The following is a 26,126-nucleotide window of genomic DNA, read 5'->3' as shown; positions in this document are numbered from 1 at the left end:
ATTTCAGCTATCCTATTATTTTAAGATCTACTTTATTTTTAACTACATGTCTGGTGGGAGTTATGTGCATATGTGAACATAGGTGCTCACAGAATACAGAAGAGAGTTGGGAGTCTCTGAAGCTGGAGTTAAAGGTGGTTTTTAAGTCACCTGATGTGGGTGCTGAGAAACCAACTCTAGTCAGCTACATAAGCAACCTGTGCTATTAACTGCTAAGAAATCTCTCCAGGCCCAAACTTTTCTGTTATTTTAAATAATGCTGCAACAGACATTATTGTGTACATCTGGAGTGGAATTCTAGTAGAATTATTCTATCTAGGGTAAATATTAAAATCAAATAGTTGTTTTAGCTATATCTAGCATAAACATTAGAATAAATTTTTTATTTAGTACTTTGACCTCAAAGAAATCATTGTAGAAAACAGTGATTCTTTTCTGTTATCCATAGAGTTGTTTTTCTAAAGAAGCTTTGCAACCTTTACATGACTTTGGTCACAAGATGGTCCTGGCACACAAAGAATGAATGTCTTGCATTACTGAGTACTGTAAACAGTACACAATAAGGACTAAGGTTGCAGTGGTATGATGTTTTCCTTCATGAAACATATAGATTAGATTAGGGGCTTTGGTATGAGGAACTTGTTTGCCCCCAGAAAACTTTTATATAACAATCAAAAAATAGGCTTCTGCATGACTGTTCAAGGTTCATTCATCAAGGCTAAACCTCCCTGCTGCCACAGAGCCTGAATTACTTCTAGAGTGATCCTCTTTCTTTAATTGTCCCGTGTAACTCAGAACACTGATACATATCTCTGGGTGTATATAAACAAGAGAACATCTAATGGAATAGTTAGGTCCTAGAATAAGATTCACATGTAGTTTTATAAGATATCGACAAATTACCTTCTTTTCTAATATCTTATTAATTATATTTTACAGATTTTATTTTTTAATCTAAAATTTTAAGTATATATTGTATGTTAACTATATTCCCCCAAACTATTTTTTCCTTTCAGTCCCTTCCCTTCCTTTAAGATTCCTGTGTTCCCCTAGACAGTATCATTTCTAATTTCCTATTATATATCCAGACATAAAACATCTAGGACACGTGAGAGAAAACATATATCTGCCTTTAAGAGAATAGTTTAATGCTTAATATAATTATAGCATTTGGGATCCTTTTCAGAATGTTCTTTCATAGGTCAATGTTTTAAAATGTTTTTCTCTGCTGTCTTCTAAGTTTCAGAGTTAGAGACAGGGATCTAGTTTCATTCTTGTACATGTGGATATCTAGCTTTCCCAGCATCACTCATTGAAGAGGCAGCTTTCCCCACAATGTGCATTTTGGGCATCTTTGTCAAAAATCAGGTAGCAATATCTGAGTTTATATTTGGTTCTGCTATCTTATCCCAGTGATCTACATGTCTGCTTTTGTGCCAGTGCCATGACAGTTTTGTCTCTATGGCTCTGCAGTGCAACCAGAGACCAGGTCTGATAACACCTCTAGTATTATTGGTTTTTCTCGGGATTGCCTTGGCTATCCAGGATCTTCTGTGCTTCTACATAAATTTTATTATTTTCTATTTTTGTGAAAAATGGAGGAATTTAAGGAGGAAGCACAGTGAATCTTGAGACTATTTCTGGTGTCGAGATATCAATTCATGAACATGATGGTCTTTTTGTCTTCCAGTGTCTTCAATTTCTTCAGTGTTCTAAAGTTTTCAAGGAAGAAGTTTTTCACATCCTTTATTACGTTTATTCTAAGGTATTTTGTTTTTTGAGGCAACTGCTTACAAACATTTTTAAGGGGTTTACGAATTTATACATTAACAGCATAGTTTATAGCTTATGTAACTTTACCAACACTTGTACATTCCTTCATTTATACAAATAGATTTTTTTTTAGACTACTTTCCCCCTTTTTCTTTTCTTTTGTTTTTGTTTTTCAAGGCATGGTTTCTCTGTGTAGCAACAGTTTTCCTGGAATCAACTTTATAGACCAGGCTCAAACTCAGAGATCAGCCAGCCTCTGCCTCCTGAGTGCTGGGATGAAAGGTATGTGTAACTACTGCCTGGCCTAGACCATCTTTTTATATACATATTAATGAGACAGTTTTCTTTTCATGTTTTCCCCTTAAAAATTAGGTTGTCTTAAAAAATCTACAGATGCTATTACAATTAGATACAAATTTGTTGGCAATTATATGCTTTACACATATCTATTAGTCTGAAGTTTGTATTTTCATTATTCTGTATTTTTACAGATGGTTTCACTATGTAGCCCTGGACTGCCTCTAATTCCAGATCTCTTGTGTTAGCCTCCCGTCTTGTGCTACCATGCCTGGCCTGTGTTGTTACCCTCTCTAGCCTTCTATTTATTTATTTTTGATGAAAATAAGCTGTAAATTTTAATGCAATCAAATCTTTTAAGATTTGCACTGTTGGTGACTTAAATCTTGCTCTACCCCATTTAGAATTAACATTGTTTAATTTGAGGGTGTATACTGTTTGTGTTGATATTTCTTTCTTTTTATTTTTTTCTCAAACAGGGTTTCACTATGTATCTCTGGCTGTCCTAGAACTCTCTTTATGTAGGCCAGGCTGCCTCAAACTCACAATAGAGCCACCTGCCTCTGTCTCCCATGTGCTGGAACTAAAGTCATATGCCACTATGCCCGGCACAAGTTGAAAGTATATTATGTGTATGTGTTTATCCACAGGTCCCACTATTATTTACTGAGTTGATCATAATTCTGCCACAGTTCTAAAATGCCATTTTCCCATAAAGCACATTTCAATATAAGTGTGCATCTGTTGGACTCTCTCTTCTGTTCTATTAGTCAATGTGATTTTAACTGTGCCATTTTATATTATCTAATAATTTGAGAACTGAAAAGGCATGTCTCTATGACTTGTTCTTATTCTTTTTAGGAAAAGGTTGGTATCTAAAAAGAAGATTTTGGATCTTCTATTTGTATTTTTGATAGGAACTATATCATTACCAAAGATTATTTTGACAGCTGTTAACATATACTGTCCCTTTTCATTTATTTAGGTTTCTTTCATTTACAAATTTTATTACCAACTATATCCTGTGGTTCTTATTTCTATTACACAATACTTCACATGTATTTTATTTATATCACTTGGCGTAAAATAATTCTCAATATTTAAAGAGAACAGAACAACAACAAACAAGGAACCCAGATTGTTTCTTCTTCATTATTTTGTAGAAATGTTATTTCTGTAAGATCTGAAGCCCATGGGAGACTGTTTCTTTCTTTTTCTTTCTTTTTTTTTTTTTTTTTCCAGAGACAGGGTTTCTCTGTGGCTTTGGAGGCTGTCCTGGAACTAGCTCTTGTAGACCAGGCTGGTCTTGAACTTACAGAGTTCCTCTCGAGTGCTGGGACTAAAGGCATGCACCACCACTACCCTGCAGGAGACTGTCTCTTATAATTCATTCTTTTATCATTGGATTATTCATTAATTGTTCTCTGCGTTAACAGTACAACTAAAAACTGGCTGAGGAGTGATATGACTGTAGAATTTGGTAATATATGACTCCAGTATAGTAACATGGTACTTGTCAAGAGAAAATAAAGAACAAAGAAGTGAGCATTTACATTAACTAGTGAGAAAGTGATTCAGTAGATACTACATCTTCATTAGCTACAGCAGCCTTAAGACATTGATATTTAAATAATACATCTGTAAAAAAGGCATTTGCAAAAAAGAGAAATAATCCAAAATCACTCAAGATTACCTGCAGAGTACAATTCATCATCCTTATTATGTAGTCAAACTGCTGATGATCCAATATTGCCCGGTTCTGCTGGACATGCAAACCCAGTTCATCAGTGAGACACTGTCTGGCTGCTTTTCCTTTAAGGGCCCTCAAGGCAGCAGGAAGGGTCTGAGCACAAGAGAATTCCAAGTGAACAAATGTACCTCAAGCAACCACACTGAAAATCCAAGAACATCCTGTCAAGTATTTAATAAAATTACTAGAATTGAATTCCTAAGGAACAGGTGATTCACTGCTAAGATCAATTGTAAAACAGATTTGTAGTTATATGTTCATTTGTAAGACAGCAAGAAAAAATGTACAGGTAGCTTATAATGTAGATTTAGAAAACATCAAAGTCATTCCCCTCTCTCCAGACTTGACAGAATTTTAGTGGCCAAATAGGCTGCTGCTTAGACTACGACTCAAAGCTACAGACATTTAGATATCTTTAGATACATGCATTAAAGCTCTCATTTTAAGAATATTCAGAAATGGTTCCTCTAATTTACTATATAAAGCTGTTAATTTGCATACAGTAATAAAGAGCTTATTTAATTCAGAAAACCTAAAAAGAAGGTACAATAAACAAGAGAAAAAAACATATTATAGCAGGAGGGTGTAACAACACTAGAGGCAGGTATAAAAACTGGCTGGTATGATGGTGTGCAACTGTATTCAGAGGGGCTGAGGCAAGAGGATCAGTAAAACAAGGGTGATCTTGATTATTACACAGTGAGACTTTATCTCAAAACTCTAAAACCAAAACAAACCAAAGAAAAAAACAGCATGCCAAAGCTGAAGGCAAGAGAAACAATAGGAAGCCTACCACATTTGGAGATACACACACACACACACACACACCAATCAAGTAACAAATAACCAACAAAAACACTCAACATGAAAAAGTGAGGGATGATGGGTTATCTAGTATAGTAGCAAGCAACTATATATGTTTACCAACCCCCTGTAGCAGATGTTCAGAAATGTGATCATGAGTCACCAAGAAAAGGCTATGTTGTTTTCAGCATATTCCATTGAAGAAGGCAAGAAAATCCAAAGAGGCACATTTAAATTGTAATACCAGTTTCTAACATACACTATACAATTTAACTAAATTCCTTGCCACAAAAAGAAATTACATATAAAATAAAGTATGTGAAAAAAGGCTTAAAGAATCATGCTTTAAAACTGGAGAGAAAATGGCTGGAGAAATGTGTGTTAAGAGTTAACAGTGTGTATTGCTTTTGTGGAAGATACAAATTCAGTTCCCAGCACCCACATCAAGTGACTTATCACTCTAGTTCCAGGGGGTTCTGATGCAGTGGTCTCTGCAGGGGACCTGCACTACTACTCACAGGTATATAGCGCTCTCTTTCTCTCTCTCTCTCTCTCTCTCTCTCTCTCTCTCTCTCTCTCTCTCTCACACACACACACACACACACACACACACACACACACACATGCACAGGCACAAAATTTAAAATGATAATATTAAATCTTTATAACAACTAGAGAGAAAAAAATGACTACCAAATTCTCTTGAAGGTATAGGCTTACAGTCTTAAATTTTGGACACTATTCATTTTAAATGGCTTAAAGAGACCAAAGAGAATTAGAAAACAGACCACTTGTCAACTTCAAAATATAAATCTAAAACGAAAATATTAAACAGGAAAAATGTTATTTTATTACCTTCTCAGTTTCCAAAGTTTTATTTTCAAATATAAAAGAGATGCAGTTTCTAACAACTTCCAGTCTCTGTGCACTGTTGAAAACTGTTATCACTTTATCCATTATAGAAACTAGTGGAGGAAAATAAAGAAAATACAAATAAATTAAAACTACATAAATTATGCATTGACTAGCCTACTCTTTCAAATCCTGGAAAAAATTAAAATAACAAATGCAACATAACAAGAAAATATTGCTATATATTAGTCATGATAACTGTCTTAAAGTGACTAAGTTTTCCCCTTTTGGAGGATACAACTTAGTTCACATTTTATGACAATGATAATTACCAGTATAACACTTGTAAATATATACTCATCTAACAAATCAAGATAAACCTAGAATGCTAAGCTAGAGCTAAAATGGGAAGTAGCTCCACAATCATGAAATTTTAACACATCTCCCTCAACTGGTAGGGAAGAAGAGACAAGAGTCAGTAAAGAAAGACAGCCCATAGCCCCACCTCTTCCTCTCGGTCCCAAATTGAACTTGAGTTAGAAGAGGCAAATCCGGTCTCAAAATGGAGGGCCATGATCCAAAGGAACCAGAACAGTTGAGGAAGCCGTTTATTGGTGGGCTGGGCTTTGAAGCTACAGATGATTGCTTGAGAGAACATTTTGTGAAATGGGGAACACTTACAGATTGTGTGGTAATGAGAGATTCTCCAAACAAAATGTTTCAGGGCTTTGGTTTTGTGACCTACTCTTGTGTTGAAGAGGTGGATGCTGCAGTGTGTGCTCAGTCACATGAGGTTGATGGACATGTGGTAGAAACAAAAAGAACCATTTCCAGAGAGGATTCTGTAAAGCCTGGTGCCTGTTTAGCAGTGAAGAAAATGTTTGTTGGAGGAATTAGAGAAGATACAGAAGAATATAATCTGAGAGACTACTTTGAAAAGTATGGCAAGATTGAAACCATAGAAGTTATGGAAGACAGGCAGAGTAGAAAAAAGAGAGGATTTGCTTGTGTAACTTTTGATGATCATGACACCGTTGATAAAATTGTTGTTCAGAAATGCCACACTATTAATGGGCATAATGTGAAGTGAAAAAGGCCCTTTCTAAACAAGAGATGCAGCCTGCTGAATAAGAGAGAGGTCGTGGAGGTGGATCTGGCAACTTTATAGGTGGTGGAGGAAGCTTTGGAGATGGTGGAGGTAATTTTGGTCATGGTGGAAACTTTGGTGGAAGAGGAGGCTATGGTGGTGGAGATGGTGGCAGCAGAGGTAGTTATGGAGGTGGTGATGGTGGAGATAATGGATTTGGAGGTGATGGTGGCAACTATGGTGGTGTTCTGTTTACAGTAGTAGAGGAGGCTATGGTGGAGGTGGACCAGGATATGGAAACCAAGGTGGTGGATATGGTGGTGGTGGAGGAGGATATGATGGTTACAATGAAGGAGGAAATTTTGGTGGAGGTAACTATGGTAGAGGTGGGAACTATAATGACTTTGGAAATTATAGTGGACAACAGCAATCTAATTATGGACCCAAGAAGGCAGACAATTTTGGTGAAGAAGCTCAGGCAGTCCCTATCATGATGCCTGTGGATCTGGTGGTGGAAATGGTAGCAGAATGTTTTTAAAAAATAGCAGAAAAACTGTTTAAGAAACAGTTTTTAATAGGAGAGAGCGCAGAGAGTTTTCAGGAAAGCAGCAGGTTACTTTGAGACAGTTGTCCTAAATGCATTAGAGGAAATGTAAAAATCTGCCAGAGAAGGAGTGATGATCCATAGTCAGAAAAGCTACTGCAGCCTAAACAGGAAACCCTTCTTGCTCAGGACTGTCATAGCTACAGTTTGCAAAAAGTGCAGCTATTGATTACTGCAATGTAGTGTCAATTAGATGTACATTCCTGAGGTCTTTTATCTGTTGTAGCTTTGTCTTTTTCTTTTAATTACATTAGTTATGTTGTTCTGTAAATTGTGATAGTGGTACCAGGAATAAAAAATTAAGTTAAAATTTTAATTTTAAGAAAAAAAAAAAAACCAAAGTCCACAAAAGAGGAGAATGTATGTATAAATCAGGTATCTGCTAAGGGAATCACTTAAAAAACTATGAAGCCAGGCATTGGTGGCGCACGCCTTTAATCCCAGCACTCGGGAGGCAGAGGCAGGCAGATCTCTGTGAGTTCGAGGCCAGCCTGGTCTCCAGAACGAGTGCCAGGATAGGCTCCAAAGCTACAAAGAGAAACCCTGTCTCGAACCCCCCCCCAAAAAAAACTATAGAAAATTCATTCATTATGTAGCCCTGGTTGCCCTGAAACTTGCTACATGGATAAGACTGGCCTTAAACTCAGAGAATCACCTGCTTCTGCCTCCTATTGCTGGCTGAGACTTAAGGTATGTGCCACCATTAACAGAAGATGCAGAAAAGGCAACAAACATAATAAGTTGCTGAGTATTCTGGTGTGTGTGGGGGTTCATTGTTCATTGCTGGTAGAGCATAATGAAGAGCATCTGCTGTGGAAAGGAGTGTCAGTTCTTTAAAACACAGAGTATCACACCACCTCACCAGTTCATTCCTGGGTATGTACTCAAGAGAATTTAAAACACATCTACACAGAAGTTCTGCATCAGCAGCATTATTCATAAAAGCCCCAACGCAGAACCAAATATCCATCAACTCATAAATTTTGTTGAACATTATTTTTCCCTTATTGTTGAACATTATTCACCCACAAAAAGCAATGCCATGCTGACATCTGCTACTACAAAAACTTTGAAAACATTATGCTAAATGAATAAGCCAGTCACAAAAGAACATATGGTACATAATCTCATTTATACAAATGCCCATAATAGGCAAATTCATGAAGACAGGAAGTAGATTGTTCTCCAACGTGGAGAGAAGTTAGTTCTGCAAGAAAGTAGGAAATCATTGAGGACAGGTACAGAAGAACATTTTTAAATGGCTTAAGAATATATTTTTAAATTAAACAGTGATAATGGAAGAATTAACTGTGAGTGATTCAAAGTCGCAGCACTTTAAACTTGTAGAACTTTTGATATGTGAAATACAGCTCAGTGAAGTGTTTCAAGAAATAGATTTTACAGTGGCAGCAGTCAGATAACTATCACTTTTCCTGAGAGGTAGTGTTGGTGGAGTATCTCAGAATTGATAACACTGATTCAGTTCATGAACTTGTTCATTTTATAAAATTATATACTTTGCTGTGTCTAGTATTTGATAAAAGGACACTCTAGAAAAAAAAAGGACATATAGTTTGTTTTTGTTGTCATGGTTTTGAGAGTCTCATTGTGTAGTCTAGGTGGGTGTTGTACTCCCTGTATAGCCAAGTTTAGCCTAGAACTTGGGGCAATCTAGCCTTAGCCTCCCGAGTGCTGGGGTTATAGACATGTGCCATGATCCTCATTTCATAAAAGTTCTATTTTTAAAATGAGCGCACGCACGCACGCACGCACGCGCGCGCACACACACACACACACACACACACACACAAATACATACCAACAGGTGGACCTGCTGGTACCACACATTTCTTTTCTATTCGTGTAGCAGGAGGTGCATTCTGGTTCTTAGCAAGATTTTCCTGCATTAGTTCCTGAACCCGGGCTTCATTAATCTTTGGGAAAGGAAGAATATGAACTCTCAAGTGGGATCCTTCTGTTGGGCGTGGAACCTTCTGGAATGCCATATGAGGGTTTGGATTCTCCTGTAGCATCAGACACAAATAAAATGGTCCAAGTTAACATATCTAACATAACAGTGGAAAATAGGAAAACTAGAAGAGCACAGGACACATTGAAATCAGGTGAGTGATTATATATTCATATACATGCCAATGTATATAGAATGTCAGAATCTTCTTCCAGGATCTTTAGCAGCATCTGAGATAGCTGGTCGTCTTCTTCCATGATTATGTCCCTTGCTGGGATTTTAGATCTGATTGCATCTCCTCACCTCTTAATTATGTGAATACCTCAATGCTAAAACCTTGGGGCTTTATTAACACTGAAATCCCTTCGAGATTACTTCCAGTCTCTTACCTCTTAATCATAAAGACATCAATGAGTCAATGTTCTTTTTTTGGGGGGGGGTGTTTTTAGTTTTGGTCTTTTCTTTCTTCCTTCCTTCCTTTCTCTCTCTCTCTCTCTCTCTCTCTCTCTCTCTCTCTCTCTCTCTCTCTCTCTCTCTCTCTCTCTCTCTCTTTCTTTTTTGAGACAGGTTTTCTTTGTGTAGCTCTGGCTGTCCTGGAACTCCCTTGTAGACCAGACTAGCTTTGAACTCTAGTTCTGCCTATCTATAGATCTGCCTGCCTATCCCTCCCAAGTGCTGGCATTGAAGGTGTGTGTCACCACTGACTGGCTTGACTCAATGTTCTTAATCTGAGTGTTCTCCAATTGTATAGTCTTCTTCTTAACTATTTACACAAAATATTTCCACTAAGATTTAAAATAACATCTTTAATTTAGGTCTAAAATGTAGTCTATCTATAAATCTATTTTACTCTGTCTCGATCACTGCAGTGAATGTCATATGCATTTTTCCCCAATCATCCCGTGGAAAGATTGGTCATCTTTATCCTCTTTTCTAACATGTAACTATCCACTTCTCTTGTGGGACTTCACCTTCAGAGTACATTTATAGTTTGACTACCTCTCATTTTAGTTTAACCCAACAGTTCTTATATTATCCAGTACATCTGGTCCCCTTGGTTCCGCCCTTTTCCATCTTTCAATAATGAAGACATTGATTTCATTAAAAGCATGACAACTCACTACACAACCTTGTTCAGTAAAGTGGCCTTCCCATCAGAGTGAAACCCAACAAGACTAAAGGATCTAAACTTTCTTTTTTTTTTTAAGATTTATTTATTTATTATGTGTACAGTGTTCTTACTGCATGTTGCTTACAGGCCAGAGGAGGGCACCAGATCTCATTACAGATGGTTGAGAGCCACCATGTGGTTGCTGGGAACTGAACTCAGGACCTTTGGAAGAACAAGCAGTGCTCTTAACCACTGAGCCATCTCTCCAGCCCCAAGGATCTAACCTTTCTAATTCAACTATATGCTTCATCTACTTGAGTCAGGGTTCACAGGCTCTTTGGCACACAACTGTTACCTTGGTCTGGATTCCCTCTGAATCTGCATTTCTTATGGACATCCTTTCTGGACACCTTACCAAAAATATATTGCCTCCCCTAATATATCCCTTATCTAGCTTCTATTTTTCTCTTTAATATGTAAAACCTATTTACATAGTAAAAGTTTTAGTTATTGTTTAGCATTGTCTTACTAAGACAAAGCACCACAAAAGCAGATGTCTTCCTTGATTAAGTTATTTTTTAATTAAAAAATTTTAAACCATTTTATTTTGCTTTGTGTATATATGTGTGTGTGTGTGTGTGTGTGTGTGTGTTTCTGTGTGCATATGCACTCGTGCATGCATGTGCCTGCAGAGGCTGGAGGAGGATATCAACTGTCCTGAAGCTGGAGTCCTAGGTAGCTGTGACTAATATGGGTCTAATATGGGTGCTGGAAACTGAACTCCAGTCTTTTAAAAGGCCTCTGGGCCATCTCTCCAGCCCTATATTAAAGAGTTGGTTATTTGTTGTTGTTCCCGCTGTTCTTTGTTGTTTTATTTGTCCTGTTCTATACCTGTTGCAGAAAAAAATGAGAGGTATGTAGAAGGTACTAATGTACTTCCACTGCATGCTAACAAGTGGAAACAATGACTCACATCAAAATTGTAATTATTTAATTACTTTAAAGTTTTTGGTGCAGGAGACTAAACCTAGGACTTTCCATATGCTACCACTGAGTAACACCCCCTAACCCTACCAGCTAATATTTTTAAATATTCTAGGGCAAACATGAAACTTTATCTAGCATCCAGTTCAGGAGGATTCCATTTCAAATCCTGAGCAGAGTGGAATTTATGTGTTCTCTAAGTTCTCTAGGGAAGGCTGCTTTACAACCTTTCTTAGACCAATTCTAGCATTTATTATCCTTCGGCCACCAGGAAATTCCTTACTTCCACTGAACCTATGCTATTCATGGTATAGACTAAACTCATTAGGATACTATAACATGCTCTTGTCAGTTAAAAATGGTCAACTGTCAGCATCTATTAGAACTACTCCTCCAAATTCTTTTTGGTTATGTCACTCAGACCCAGAAAAAGAAAAAGATAGATCAGGGCAGAGGATACAGTTAGCATTTCCCAAAACACAATAGAAATAAAACTGCTCTATGGGTCAAAACACTGTAATTTGGTTCTTGTACAGCACAATATGTGATGCTAGATAAATAACTTTACCTAAGATAATCAGGCTTATGTTACAAATTTCCTTGAAAAAGTAAAATTGTGTATATTTAACCTTTTTCTTAAAATTCTGCCTGGAATTAACACAAATATCACTTGTCTGTATTCTCTGTAATTTCTTTCTTCAGAAAGTAACACGTTTGTTAGATTTGATCTTTAGCATGAATTTTATTCATATATTCTCAAAATATTTAATTAACAATTTTCTAAAATATAGTTTTTCCAGCATGGAGAGGTAATTCATAAGGACCTTGAATCCTGAATCCATTAAGTATATTTACTACTTCTATTTTTACTTATTTTTGTAGAAATTTTTTTAAAAAACTGTGCACTCTATTTCAAATGAAATAAATAATACTCATCATGACAACTTATAGTTTTTGTATATGTATATACAATATATATATATACACATATATATGCATATGTATATGTTCATAGTATGTCATCATGGGTATACTCCAGAGTGTGTGTAGAGGTCTAAGCAACATTTTGGGTGTTAGTTTCCACTTTACATCTTGTTAGAGACAGGGTCTCTCTTGTTCACTACCGTGTAGTCTAGGTTAGCTGGCTTGCAAGCTTCTGGCATTTTTCCTGGACATGCATTCCATCTCCCCTCCGAGGCACACTGAAATGAATTATGGACTTGGACACCACTGTGTCTTGTTTTTATATGAGCTCTGGAAATCTAAACTCAGACCGTCAGGTTTGCATGATAAGGGCTTAACCCACTGAGCCATATTCCTAGCTTCCTCATTTTAACAACTCTTAACATATTAAAAAATAACCTTTTGTAATAATGCAAGTATCTCTGAGTTACATTTTATTTTTCTTAGCATCTCTATTACTTGCTGTTCTAACAATGACTTAAGGTCATTTAGAAAAACAAAGGGTACACATAGCACTTCTAGTCAAAATCTGTAATGTGGCATGCTTATTTTTATAGGAAAGAACAAAGACCCACAAAAAGTCAAGGATGTTCAGAACATTATAGCTTGAATCTTACATGCCCCCCAGTGGCTCATATCGTAGGCTCTGTCACCAGCCATTGGTGCTATCAGGAGTACTAAAGTCTTTAGAAGTTAGGAATAAGCAGAAAGAAGTTATATCACAGGGTATGTACCCTTATTGGGAATATTGGTCCCTTGGCACCTTTCTGTCTTGGCTTCCTAGTCACAGTGAGATGAATAGTCTCTTTCACTATGTATACAAGCCATGGTATCTATGCCACAAAAGCCCAAAACATCAAGGTCTAGAAGCTATTGCTTAAAGTCTCTGAACCATAGAATGAACATAATCTTTCCTCTATGTAAGTTCATTGTTTCAGGTATTTTGTCCCAGTAACAGAGAACTGAGGAACAGACAGAAAAATGGGTGAGTCAAGGTTTCCAGATATATTCAAACTTACATATACTCATAACCATTAATGAAGGGTTAAATGAACAAACTGAACAGAAGCCCAGAAACAAGATTAATTATGAAAATATGATAACACTAGGTACTTATGTTTTTGTATGACATATTTTAAAATGAAATTCCTTTCCTTTTTAAGATCACAACACCAACTACTTATGTTAGTAAGACTAGTGATTGTACTTACAGTAAAAGTAGCAGTAGCAGTCTACACATAAATCACTTAATAATGAAAAGATGTTGCTCATTATCAATATTCCTATAAATATAATCAGAAAAACTGCAAACCAAATCCACACAACATTTGAAAACCCCAAGTTAAAAGTTCAAAGGTGACCTTATCTGTAGTGGCAGAAACATTCTACATCAAAATGCAGCCCTTAGGTAAATTTACTAAATTATGACATATTGTGTCTACAGGATGCAAATCTACTAGCTGGTTTCCGGCTGCTGTGTCTGTGTACTACTGCCCTCTAACGGGCAGCATGTTAAGTGTAAAGGACCACATGTGTCATCTGAAACTTTTTAGTTCCTAAAAGAACTTATATGAAAAGAGCAGCAAGGAAGCTCACCTTAGGATTTTCTGTACTCAAGGGGGGTCTCAGAAATATCTACTTTCATTCCTCACTGTAAAGAGATAAAGGGGTTTTGACTGGTTCCCTAGGTAACTGACTTCATTAAAAACTATAGTCCAGTTTTGCTGCTGAAACAAGGAAATCCATTATTTTCTAAGAGTCCAAACCAACAAACAATTTTTTACTTGGGTTCAGATAAATGTAAATACAAAGTAATAGCCAAAGTCTTAGACAACTGAACAAAGTGACATGGAAACAATTCTGTATAAGTCCACCAGAATGAACAATCTGAGAGAGTCTAGCTAAATTAAGCCCTACCATTGGGAGTAAATTTTAAATTTTGATGATGATTTTCAAGGCATGGTCTTTGTAATTCTGGTATAGTATACATAGGGAGACACTCACTGTTTTTCTCAGTCTTGGGAAAAACCTACAAACATATATACCATATAGCCGGCTGGGGAATATCATTTTTTTTCTTCTTTTGCTAGAGTAAATGAGAGTATATATAGGTTTTATAGAAAAGAAGGCCAAGCATTCATGCTTAATAAAGGCAAAACAAAATAAAACAAAAATCCTAAGATTCACTGGGAGTCCAAAGTAGGCAATAGCCACACTAGAAAAATTCTTCCTACAAATTTGACTTAGCAGTCAAATAGAGGTTACCAAATATTCCAGATTAGCTCAGATCTTTAAAATTGTTTAATATCTACCATTTATACTTAGTATTCTGGGTGATGACTCAAAACTCAAATCCTTCCAAAGATAGTTGCTGACATTATTATTCCTGATGTAAATCACTAAATACTACCAATATAACTGGATTTGAGCTGCTTGGTAGCACCTAAGATTGATAGAATGAAATATTCTTGATTTTTCAACTCTGTAAGTCTTTCAATGATCACTCAGATGCATCACAGTCTCTTAATGCCAATGCATTTGGTGTTGAGGATTTTTCCCATCTAATATACTGTTTCACCTTCGCTGCATGTGTGTTTTAAACTTGACAGTATACTGTAAAAAGTTTGGCCTGTATTTATTAGATGACAATAGCACAGCCTCTCCAGCCATGATAACCAAAAGCATCTTCTGATATTGTCCAATATGACAATGTCTCTAAATACAGTAGGAGGATTGACGTTTTTGTTTTTTTGTTTTTTGTTCTTTTTTTTTTTTTTTTGAGAATCATTAATGATTCCAGATGGAGGGGGTCTATTCTTACCTAATTACTTTGATCACAAATACTAAAGCAGCATTTGCATATAAAGATTAGCTAAGATAATACATATTGCCTATTTAGATTAAAACAATAGACATAAAGAGACACTACTGCACACTTATGAGAATGAATGCAAGAAAAACAAAGAAACAAAAAATAAAAAATGATACTGAGTGTTGCTGAAGATATAAAGCAAATGAAACTCTCACATACTGCTAATGGGAATGCAAAATAATATAGACACTTAGAAAAACAATCAGCAGTTTTACATGTTGTGTTACCATATATCCTAGTATCTCAGTCCTAATTATTTGTCTAAGGGAAATAAAATTTATATTTATGGAAATATATGTATAAATGTTTAGGATATTCATTATTGCCAAAATTTGTTTCTCAGCTGGTCAACAAAGAGATAAAACTTATTTAATCCATACAAGTTGAATGCTACTCAGATATGAGAGGTATACTCTCCAGCTATGTGTGACCACGGGGGAATTTGAAATATATTATATTAAGAGAATGAAGCCAAATTCAAAACAACTGAATTGTGGAAAAGACAAAATCACAGAAATAGAAAACAGACCAAGCACTTGAGGTGGTAGGAGGATGTGACTACCAAGAGGCATTAAAGAACTTTCCAGAGTGATAAGAATGTGATATGCATCTACTATGGTGCCGGTGGCATATTGAACTTGTCGAAATGTATAGATGCTACGTTCAAAATTTTATTCTATGTAAATCAAATCACAATAAGTTGACTTCAGGTGAACAAGTGAAAAAGATAGAGGAGTTTATGTTTTGAATTAGAGGGTCTTATTTCAACTGTTTTCTAGTACTTTGAAATGAAGTTTCATAAAATTCTTCTCTTGGTTATCCTGGCATTTAATTATAAGGTCTTGTATAAGGTCTAGAATCACAGGGATAAGGTGCCTAAATCGGGAAAACACATGCTTGCAGAGACTAACTAATAGACAGAGGGCAGCTTCCAGTATTATCAACTGAAAAGTTGTATAAATGTATATATACTAATCTTTATGGCATAAACCCTACTAATGGTTGCACAATTAAAATGTGTTTAATTTTCTCCTCTGTTCCACTTTTCCAAGGTACTGAAGTCAACAGTACTTGTCTTAATTATTTAGGAAGTTTCAGGAATCAAGAAAAGCAGTCAAATCTAGTTCAACTCATAGAACTCACATTCCTGAAACCTCACTAAAGGGCAAAATAAAGGAGTGATAAGAAGAAACTGGAAAAATCAAGATTTCTTTGAAATCATGAAATGGGTTGTGAAGACAAGCTAGAAACACATACCAGATTTACATTTGAATGGCATCAACATTTCTCAATTTTAACCCAAGAATAATCAAACAGTAAAATTATCTGTTTGGTTCCTGCTTACCAATGGAGAATTTTAGAAATGTGACTTTGACATGGTAGTGAAACTGGCTTTCATGTGCATCACTTTCCATAAACTGACATGATTCCTCTCCCCAATTTCCCAAATGACCCACGAAAGTAACTTTACCACCGTGGTCTATTTTTTTGCTTTTGTATTTTTAATTTCATAAAGTATCTACACTTTAGCAATGTTGGAGCTGTCACAACTTCAGAATCTTACAACTAGAAGGAACAAAGACAATCTATCACAATACTCTCAGATTCTCAATCATCATACTTACTTTTTCTGAAAGATATTAGGAGAATCATGTGCCTAAAATATACTTGACACTAGTAAGTACTTGATAAGTACATACTGGATGAGTAGAATCAACTAAATTAACGGAATTTAACTAGGTGTTTTTTTTTTTTTTTTTTAAGCCTAGTAAAGACTCATGAAATATAAAGTACATTTCAAAGAGTTAACACAAGGCAACTTTTATTTTACATAATAATGCAAAGTTTCAAGCCGGCATTGGTTCATGCAAAGGTTCATGCCTTTAATCCCAGAACTCGGGAGGCAGAGGCAGGCTGATCTCTGTGAATTCGAGGCCAGCCTGGTCTCCAGATTGAGTGCCAGGATAGCTCCAAAGCTACACAGAGAAACCCTGTCTCGAAAAACCAATAAATAAATAAATAGCAAAGTTTCATTATGATCACTTTAGAAACTGAAAGACACGGGTTACGATTTACATTCACTTTTAAGAATGTATAATTGGCTCAGGTGCAGGCTGCACCAGTCAAGAGAACAGAGACCCCCTGCTGTACCTAAAGCAAGCTAGCCACCAGAAGTCCAGCTCCCAACTTGGACCCAGGTTCCTACTGAATCAGAGGTCACACCGGCTGCTAGAAATCCAGAAGATAAGAAGACCAAAGATGAAACAGAAACCAAGGAACAAAACACCCATCTAACAAAGACAAACTCATAAATCAGCACTTAGACCTATAATCATCCCAAACCAAGACACCTAAATGGCAGTGTAAGGACACAATCAACAACAGAAAGTCAAGCTATCCTACAACAGCAAGACCTAAATATTCCAACACAACTGTAGCACAAGAAAATGACCTTAAAGTCAATTTTATGAAGATGATAGCGGTCCTTAAAGAGGAAATAAAAAAAATACCTTAAAGAAATTGAGGAAAAAATAGGCAAAAAGTTGGAGGAAATTGATAAATCCATTAAAGTATGTCAAGAAAGCCAAGAAAAAACAAACAGGTGAAGAAAACAGTTCAAGACCTAAAAATTCAAATAGAAGCAGTAAAGAAAACACAAACTGAGGGAATTCTGAAAATAGAAAATCTGGGTAAGCAAACAGAAATGGCAGAAGAAAGCATCACCAACAGAATATAAGAGATAGAAGAGAGAATCCCAGGCATTGAAGAAATATATTCATCAGTCAAAGAAAATGTTAAATCTAAAAAAATTCCTGACACCAAACATCCAAGAAATCTGGGACACTGTGAAAAGACCAAACCTAAGAATAACAGGAATAGAAAGAGAAGAATCCCACCTCAAAACCACAGAAAACATATTTAACAAAAGCATAAGAAAATTTTCCTACCTAAAGAAGAACATGCCTAAAAAGGTACAAGAAGCTTACAGAACACCAAATAGACTGGACCAGAAGAGAAAGTCCCTGTATCATATAATAATCAAAACACTAAACATACAGAACAAATAAAGGATATTAAAACCTGTAAGAGAAAAGGCCAAGTAACTCGTAAAGGCAGACCTATTAGAAGTACAACACATTATTCAATGGAGACTATAAAAGCCAGAAGGGCCTGGACAGATGTCTTGAAGACTCTAAGAAACCATGAATGCCAACCCAGATTACTATACCCAGCAAACCTTTCAATCACCATAGATATAGAAAATAAGATATTATATGACAAGGTCAAATTTAAACACTATCTATCCACAAATCCAGGCCTACAAAAAGTACTAGAAGGAAAACTCCAACCCAAATAAGTTAACTACACTCACAAAACAAGGCGATAAATAATCTCACCAGCAAAACCCAAAGGGAACCCCCCCTCTCCACCACCACCACCAAAATAGCAGAAATTAACAATCATTGGTTATTAATATCTCTCAATATCAATGAACTCAGTTTTCCAATAAAAAAAAAAAAGCACAGGCTAACAGACTGAAAAAAAAACAGGATCCATCCTTCTGCTGCATACAGGAAACATACCTAGTGTAATGGAAATTCAATGGAATCTATGAAAGTAACCCTAGCAAAGCCTCCTAGTAATGGGGGACACAGAGCCTGAACAGGTCATCTTCTGTAACCAGGTAAGGCCTCAAGTAGAGGGATGGGACATCAACCTAACCACAAAATCTGACCTACAGTTTGTCCTGCCTGCAGAGTGTTCTGGGACCAGAGCCTAGCACAACTGTCATCAAAGAGACCAGAGAGACTTCATCCAGCAACTGATGGGAGCAGAAGCAGAGACTCACATTAAAACATTAGGCAGATCTTGGGGAGTTCTCCAGAGAGGGGGAGAAGAATTGCAGGAACCAGAGGAGGCAGTAACACCATGAGAACAAGGCCCACAGAATCAACTGACCAGGAAACACAGGGGTTTATATGGATCAGGGAGCCTATAGGGGTCTGACCTAAAGCCTCTGTATATATGTTAGAGCTGAGTAACTTGATGCTCTTGTGGGATTCCTAACAGTGGGAGCGGGGTCTATCTCTGACTCTTTTGCCTGCTTATGGGACCCTTTTCCTCCTACTGGGTCACCTCATTCAGCCTTGATATGATGGTAAGTGCCTGGTATTTATTATTGTAGCATATTATGTTAAGTTTGGTTATGTTTTGTCGATATCCCTGGGAGGCCTGCTCTTTTCTTAGGGGAGATGGGGGCTAGGTCTAGGGAGAGAAGAGGTGGAGAGGAAAAACTGGGGGAAGGAGAGGGAGAGGAAACTGAGGTCTGGAACTAATAGATGTGAGAATAATAAAAAGTATAATCACTAGACATTAATTTTATTGTAATTTTATTTATATACTGTTAAATATAAAGTATGTATCATAAAATTTAAGTTATAGGATAGTAAGAAGCAATTATTTATTTTGTCCTTACATTAAAGTGGCTTGGTACAACCCCTTATAGATACTAGGCTCTCAAATACTACAGCCAAAATGATGGCAGAATCCTAATTTTGGTCACCTTACTAGCTACAACATTTGTACTGGAATAGTCTTGAAAAATGATCAAAGACTACTAGGTGGTGGTGGTACCTAACCCTAACCCAGAGGCAGAGGCAAGGGGATCTCTGAGTATGAGGCCAGCCCAGTCTAGAGGGAGGCTCCAGGGCAGCCAGAGCTACACAGAGAAACCCATCTCAAAACACCACCCTCCTTTCACCCCCCCACCAATGATCAAAGAAGTAAACAACTAGTTATTAAAAGTATCAGTCCTATTTGACTCGTTTGATTAAACTGATTTACAGCTGGCATTTTGCTCATCTTTGAAATGCATCAATAAACCATTCCTACCTAGAGAAGAATAAACTACTTCCAAATCTTCAATTTCCTCATCTATTCAACACCAGCCCTGTTTTACTGCACAGGGTCACTGCTAAGTGAGAGTATGCTGAAACACTGTCAAAAAGTGTAATGGAAACATTGTTACTTTTTGTTGTTGTTTTTTGAAATAGTTTCTACCGCTGTCCAGGAATTCACTTTGTAGACCACAGTGGCCTACAATTCGCAGATCTGCTTGCCGCTGCCTCCTGAGTGCTGAGATTAAAGGTGTGTACCATCATCACTTGGCTGTTAATTTTTTTGAATTGCAGATAGAGCCAATCTGACAGAGTGAGGTTAGGAATCATACATGAGTAAGTTCATAAATTTAAAGTCTGGGTTTTATCACTTAATAGCTACATGATTCTGAGTCAATTACATTCTCAAGAAAAATGGGCATACTAAACCTGCCTTAAATGGCTGCTATAGTATTATAGATAATATATGTAAAGTGGTTAATGTCATGTATTTAAATTTTTGATAAATCACTTGTGACTTAAAATGAGATAATGTTTAAGAATACAAAATATATTCTTTTTTAAAAATATTTATTTACTATGCATACAGTGTTCTGTCTGCTCACCAGCAGAGGAAGCAGATCTCATTACAGATGGTTGTGAGCCATTATGTGGTTGCTGGGAATTGAACTCAAGATCTCTGGAAGAACAGTTAGGTCTCTTAACCTTTGAGCCATCTCTCCACAAAATATATTCTTACAAAAGGAACTGATTATCTATAAATGGTAGTCAACTGAAGTAACACTGTTGAATAATTAAAATGGAAAATAATCCTTTGCCAGGACCAAGCATGCAATGCCTAATTTCTGCCTGTGTTAGTTACTGTTCTTTTTATGTTAGACAAAAGACACTGTCAAAGCTGATAATAAAAACCATTAGTAATTGAAGAAATAAACTAGTAATCTTCAATTTGTACCAAAACTTAGATGGGTATAGTTCAGAAAAGAAAGACCATTTGTTTTAGTATGAATCTTTCAAAAAGAATTATTTCTCTCAAAGGAAGGTCAGATTCCAAATGTAGAACTTGAGCATAATTGAGTAGAGTAGGGGGAATAGCTCAGAAGTATAGTGGAGGCTCAATATATGCACATGCACAGGCACACATGCACTTGCACACACAGCAAAGAAAATAAACAATATGTAACAAGCTAACAGTTTAGTATTTCTGCTTTTAACTTACTGCTTCCCAGATTTCAAATGAATGTGACAAAGCAGTGACTAATAACTCACTGTCAAACAGTTTACTTTGTCAAATAGCTAGATTAAACAATTCACATTGGGACCAGAACACTAATCTCAAGTTTTTCTTCTCTATAAATTCCTTAAAAAAACAACTTCCCTCTGCTTTTCTTCAGAGGGCCACATTTCCCACTTGATTTATGTTTCTTAGCAAATAGAATCAAAAGCTTCACAAGCAAGAGTGATCAGCATTCATTTAGCCCAAATCCACTATGCTATGGGCATGGACTCTCCCTGGCAGCCTAAGAACTCAGGTGGTTAGTCCACCACATCCTCATCTGCTAACTTACAACATTCCTCTCTCCAGAGAGCATTCTCACCTCTGAGTTTCTGTGGCCACAGGCCAGTTTTCATTCTTTCTTCCAGCTTAGTTTATTACCTCAATAATTCAAAAGAAAGGAACTTAAATGACAAACTGCACTATGCTGACACAGGGCACATCCCTCAGTGTTATCTAAGAGTCTTTGAGCTTCAATGTGCTAAACTTTTGTATTAAATGAGCATTAGACCCAGAAGAAAACTTACAATGAAGGCAAAGATTGATGGAAAAAAAGTGTGGTCAAGTTATTTTCATGATACAGTAACTGATATAAAAATGTGATACACTTTGACACACAGGACCATATGTGACACCTTGGGATTGATTATCCAGAGCATTAACTATCACTGCTATGATGGCAGAGCTTTTCAGTTCTGAAAATTAAACATTTTATTAGTAATTTAAAATTACCTAAATACACTTATACGTACATTTTTGAATAGTTGCTCAGCAAGTTCTCTGATGTGCTTTATCATCTTCAGTGGGTTATTTTCTTCAACTTTAATTCTCTCTACTTCAAAAGCTACCAACTTGGAAAAAGAGTCAGATGGCAATAATCAGTATCCAAATACACTGAATTTAAAAACTGGATTTTCATACAATATGCAAACTAAAAGCTATCTAAAAGTACATGTTATTTTAAAAATAAATTACTTTGGATTTGTACTGGGTTTCACCTCTATCCCAGGATGACAAAGGCTTATCAAATCCATGGCTTGCCAGGTTTCTACTCAGTGACTCCTAAGGAACAGTCATTTATGAGTGCAGAGAAGCCTTTCATCCTATAGGCCTCACTCATGATAATTCACTTACTTTGAAAAATTCAGAAATCAAGAAAGACTCCAAGTATTTTTTTTAACTTACAAATATGAAAAAATAATTCATGCTGTGCTGACTGGACTTTATGGACAGTATGATCTGGGTTCAGATTCCTCATCTTTAAGTGAAGATGGAACAGTAGGATGCCATTTAGACTCCTTTCAGTTCTCAAATGATATATATGGAATTGATCTCCCTATTAACTAGTTTGTTAAGACAATTGTGTGGGAGTATGTACTTCCTGTAGAGGACTGACATGAAAAGAAATGTAGGAGAGTAAACAGGTGAGAAGGGAAAGGAACTAGAGTTCCTTCCTTCCAGGAAAGCAAAGACAGCGCATAGACTAATATTGCTATTAATAAAGTTTCAGAGACCAGTTAGAAAAGGACTTTGACTACAGAAACCATCAACCATTGAGTACTTAATTAGGAACCTAAAGGTTGATATAAATGTTGGTTTGATCAAAGGCTAGTCACATTAACTGTTATTAACAGGGAACCAAAGCTCAGTAAGTACCTACAAACAGCTGTGCAAGTCAGGGTACTGTGCCTTACAGCTACATGTGCTCATTACTAAGTGAGGCCCAAGTGTAGGTCTTTATCCAGAACAGAAGCTCTGCTTCCCTTCTCTTACCTGTGAGTACTTAACTATCTTTACAAATTATAAAAGACCCATCTCAAACAAACAAACAAATGAACAAACAAACAAACAAAAAACTTTGTTCCTACTTTCTTTTCACAAGATAAGCCACCAGTGGTAAAGGGTTGAACAGAGCCTTCTTGGATTGTAAGATTGACTTTCTTTGATGGACATCAGGAACTTTAAAATTTATTGGTTCCAATACACTGATATTTCAGAAACTGAAATAAAAATGATATTCACTTCCCTGTGTCCATAATATACTGCTGTGAGTATAGAATAAAATGATAAATGGAAATGTATTTTTAAAAAAGAGAAAGCGTAATAAATGTAAAATACTACTTATTCATTTATTCTATTTCTCCCTTTACATTTAGCCAAATCTTTAAAAAGATAAAAACTATATATCTGTCCCAAGTAGTTCTACTAAGGTATCGAGAAAATAGTAATTATTAGTAGGAATACTATAAATTTAAATTACGGCTCTATGACATTGGTGGACTAAACATAACTGCAAATTAGAGTCAAGTATCTGTGCATCCAGTTAAACCCAGTTGCAGACTGACAACTACTGAACAACTGGATTTCAAAAATGAGTTTTATTTATATAAACACTGTCCAATTATCAAAAAGATCTAAGAAGCTATTCATTCTTAGTTATTCAAAATCTTTATGTAGTTCTGAAACATTCTATAATTTTCTCAATTCACATTATAAATATCAAGGTTTGATACACATAATATTTAGGTTAGTTAATGGTTAATTTACAATGTTTATGAATGAGTAAATGTTAAAGTGATGGTTTTTGTTTTAACTATTAGTCATTGATAAGAACTATACCTCATCAAAGAGATCACAGGCTCTATATGGAGGCCCTCTTTCTGAAACAAAACCTGCAAATGCCATTCCATTGAGCACTTTAGTGAGGAAATCATTCTCAACCAAGCCACGCTGCCCCAAGAAAGCTGTCTGTAAAGAAACAAATGTGAAATGATAATGTATCACTGGGAAATGAATAAATAGCTAAAATAAAAATGGAAAGAATGAAAACTGCTTGAATGCTTTCAGGTATATCTAAACATTGTCATGAAACATATTTCTTTCAAAGGGTTTTGTCTAATACCTGAAATACTACAAGTATTGGAAAAATAAAAATTAATACATCTAAAAGGAGGAAAAAAAGTCAGGTATTAATATTCAACTTAATAAGAGAAATATCAATTTTAAGTTTACAGATTCTGAAGGAAAATATTCAACCAACTCTATGTGTTACATAACACATTTAATCACATTCAAAAAACTAATTCAATACACATGGCTAAGAGAGTGGTTCTTTTAAGTGAGTCCACTTGACAGACAACCTGACATTGTGTCTTACTTTGTGAAAATGGATCACAGGTTCAGCATGGATCCGTATAAGCTGGAGGCATGACCTATATCCTTGGAACAGTTGTGCAAATAGCCTAAGGAAAACTGCTCGTACTTCTTTATCCTGGAAATGTAAAAAGAAACACACAGGTAATTTAATTAAAACAACAACAACAACAACAACAAATTAAGTTAAACAGAGAGAAGGAAGAAAGTTTGAGTGAGCAAGTGTGCTGTGCTTCCAATATTGTCTCCCTAAGCAGCATACACAGACGTATCAGAGTCTACCTATTCCTGGGTGAAATGGTTGGTTTGTTCTTTCTACTGAACTAAATAAAATTTGATTCTAGTACATACAGTTTTCTTCCAGAGGAAAAATAAATACCAGAGTTTTCTCTTTTACTGTGTCAGAGGAAGGAATATATGCCATGACCTTTGATTATTCTATATGCAAAAAATTATAGTTACAAATATAAAAGGGAAACACTCTCAAAAGATTATATATTAAAGGCTCATGAAAGTCTTCCAAGATTTATCTAAATTATAAAACCTATTCTAATGAAATATGACTTAAAAAGTAAGTCTTTCCAATCCATGTTTTAATAGAAAAAGTTTTAAAACCATTAAAGAAAATTCCATATTTATTCAATATGGAATTCAATATTCAATACTTATTTAACAGATAAAGAAATCAAGGTCAATAATGCTTACATCATTTTTCAAAGGACCACAGCTCTGCAAGGTCTCCTACTGGTCACACATTCACCTCTAAGACATGAACTGGGCAAAATAAAAAAGGGGTGTCTGCTATTCTTCCATTCTTTTATGACTGCTAATCCAAATACATTTTGGCATACTTACTCCTGAAACCTGACTCTCTCATTGTTTCATTTTTCTGAGTATCCCTCACCTCATTGCAGATGTAGCTCAGTGATACAGCATGTGGATAGCATGAGTAAGGCACCTGGTTTGATACAAAGCACTACAAAACAGAAGTAGTTTTCCAGGCTATATCAGAGGCATTGACTTCTTTGCTACTTTTGCCTCCTAAAAAAAGTCAAATCCCCTCTCCTGTAACACCTTCCTAGGGACAGAAGACTTCTAATTTCTATTTGGGGTACTTCTGACTAAGGCACTTCAGCAAACCTAAAAATAAAAGTACAGCACCCCTTTAAAGTATCGAATTTGAATATTAAATTTCTTACCAGCATTTTTGAGTGGGATAAAGCTGTTCGTGGAGGAGGGAAAGCATGATCTGCTACTTCCAAATCAGGGTGCAAAATCTAAAGAAAACAAGTTTATTATATATCTAGGATTAATAAGACTTGCTCTTTAGTTTATTTGAGGCATTAAGTGAACTATCAGTATATGAGTTAGATTATATTCCCTTCATGTGATACAAATCACTTAATTGATACAGCTTTGCATGTATTGTTGTGGAAAGATCTTGAAGACAAACATTATGTTAGAAAAGGGGCTAGAGGGATGGCTCAGGGGTTAAGAGGACTTGCTGTTTTTGTAGATGACCAAGGTACAATTCCCGGCAACCACATGATGGCTCATAACTAATTGTAATTCCAATTACATGAGTTCCAGGGGCTTTGACACCTTCTTCTGGTAGGTACACATGTGGCATGAAGACAAAATACCCATACAAATGGAATAAAATATTACAAATAAGACCAACTAGAAAAAGTCATACAGCATTGTCTCATTTATTTGAAAATAATAAATAAATT

The 26,126-nt window shown here is 36.0% G+C and overlaps 1 protein-coding gene and 1 pseudogene across 2 annotated transcripts in view; one reads left to right on the top strand and one right to left on the bottom strand.

The window, feature by feature from the left end:
• The window catches only part of Sbf2 (SET binding factor 2), a 342,185-nt gene that overhangs the window by 147,034 nt on the left and 169,025 nt on the right, over positions 1-26,126 (bottom strand). For both annotated transcript variants that reach the window (XM_027410074.2, XM_027410075.2), the window contains 7 exons: positions 25,593-25,670; positions 24,398-24,511; positions 23,860-23,988; positions 21,993-22,091; positions 8,987-9,191; positions 5,480-5,589; positions 3,764-3,913 (listed from right to left, as the gene is read on the bottom strand). In XM_027410074.2, coding sequence (XP_027265875.1) covers positions 3,764-3,913; positions 5,480-5,589; positions 8,987-9,191; positions 21,993-22,091; positions 23,860-23,988; positions 24,398-24,511; positions 25,593-25,670 — 885 coding nt within the window. The remainder of the gene's footprint in view (positions 1-3,763; positions 3,914-5,479; positions 5,590-8,986; positions 9,192-21,992; positions 22,092-23,859; positions 23,989-24,397; positions 24,512-25,592; positions 25,671-26,126) is intronic.
• On the top strand, positions 6,034-7,057 carry LOC103160306 (annotated as a pseudogene).

Source organism: Cricetulus griseus, chromosome 3 (genome assembly GCF_003668045.3).
Source record: "Cricetulus griseus strain 17A/GY chromosome 3, alternate assembly CriGri-PICRH-1.0, whole genome shotgun sequence".
Lineage (NCBI taxonomy): Eukaryota > Metazoa > Chordata > Mammalia > Rodentia > Cricetidae > Cricetulus > Cricetulus griseus.
The sequence above is the reverse complement of the archived record's forward strand: the minus strand, read 5'-3'. Positions and strand labels throughout refer to the sequence as shown.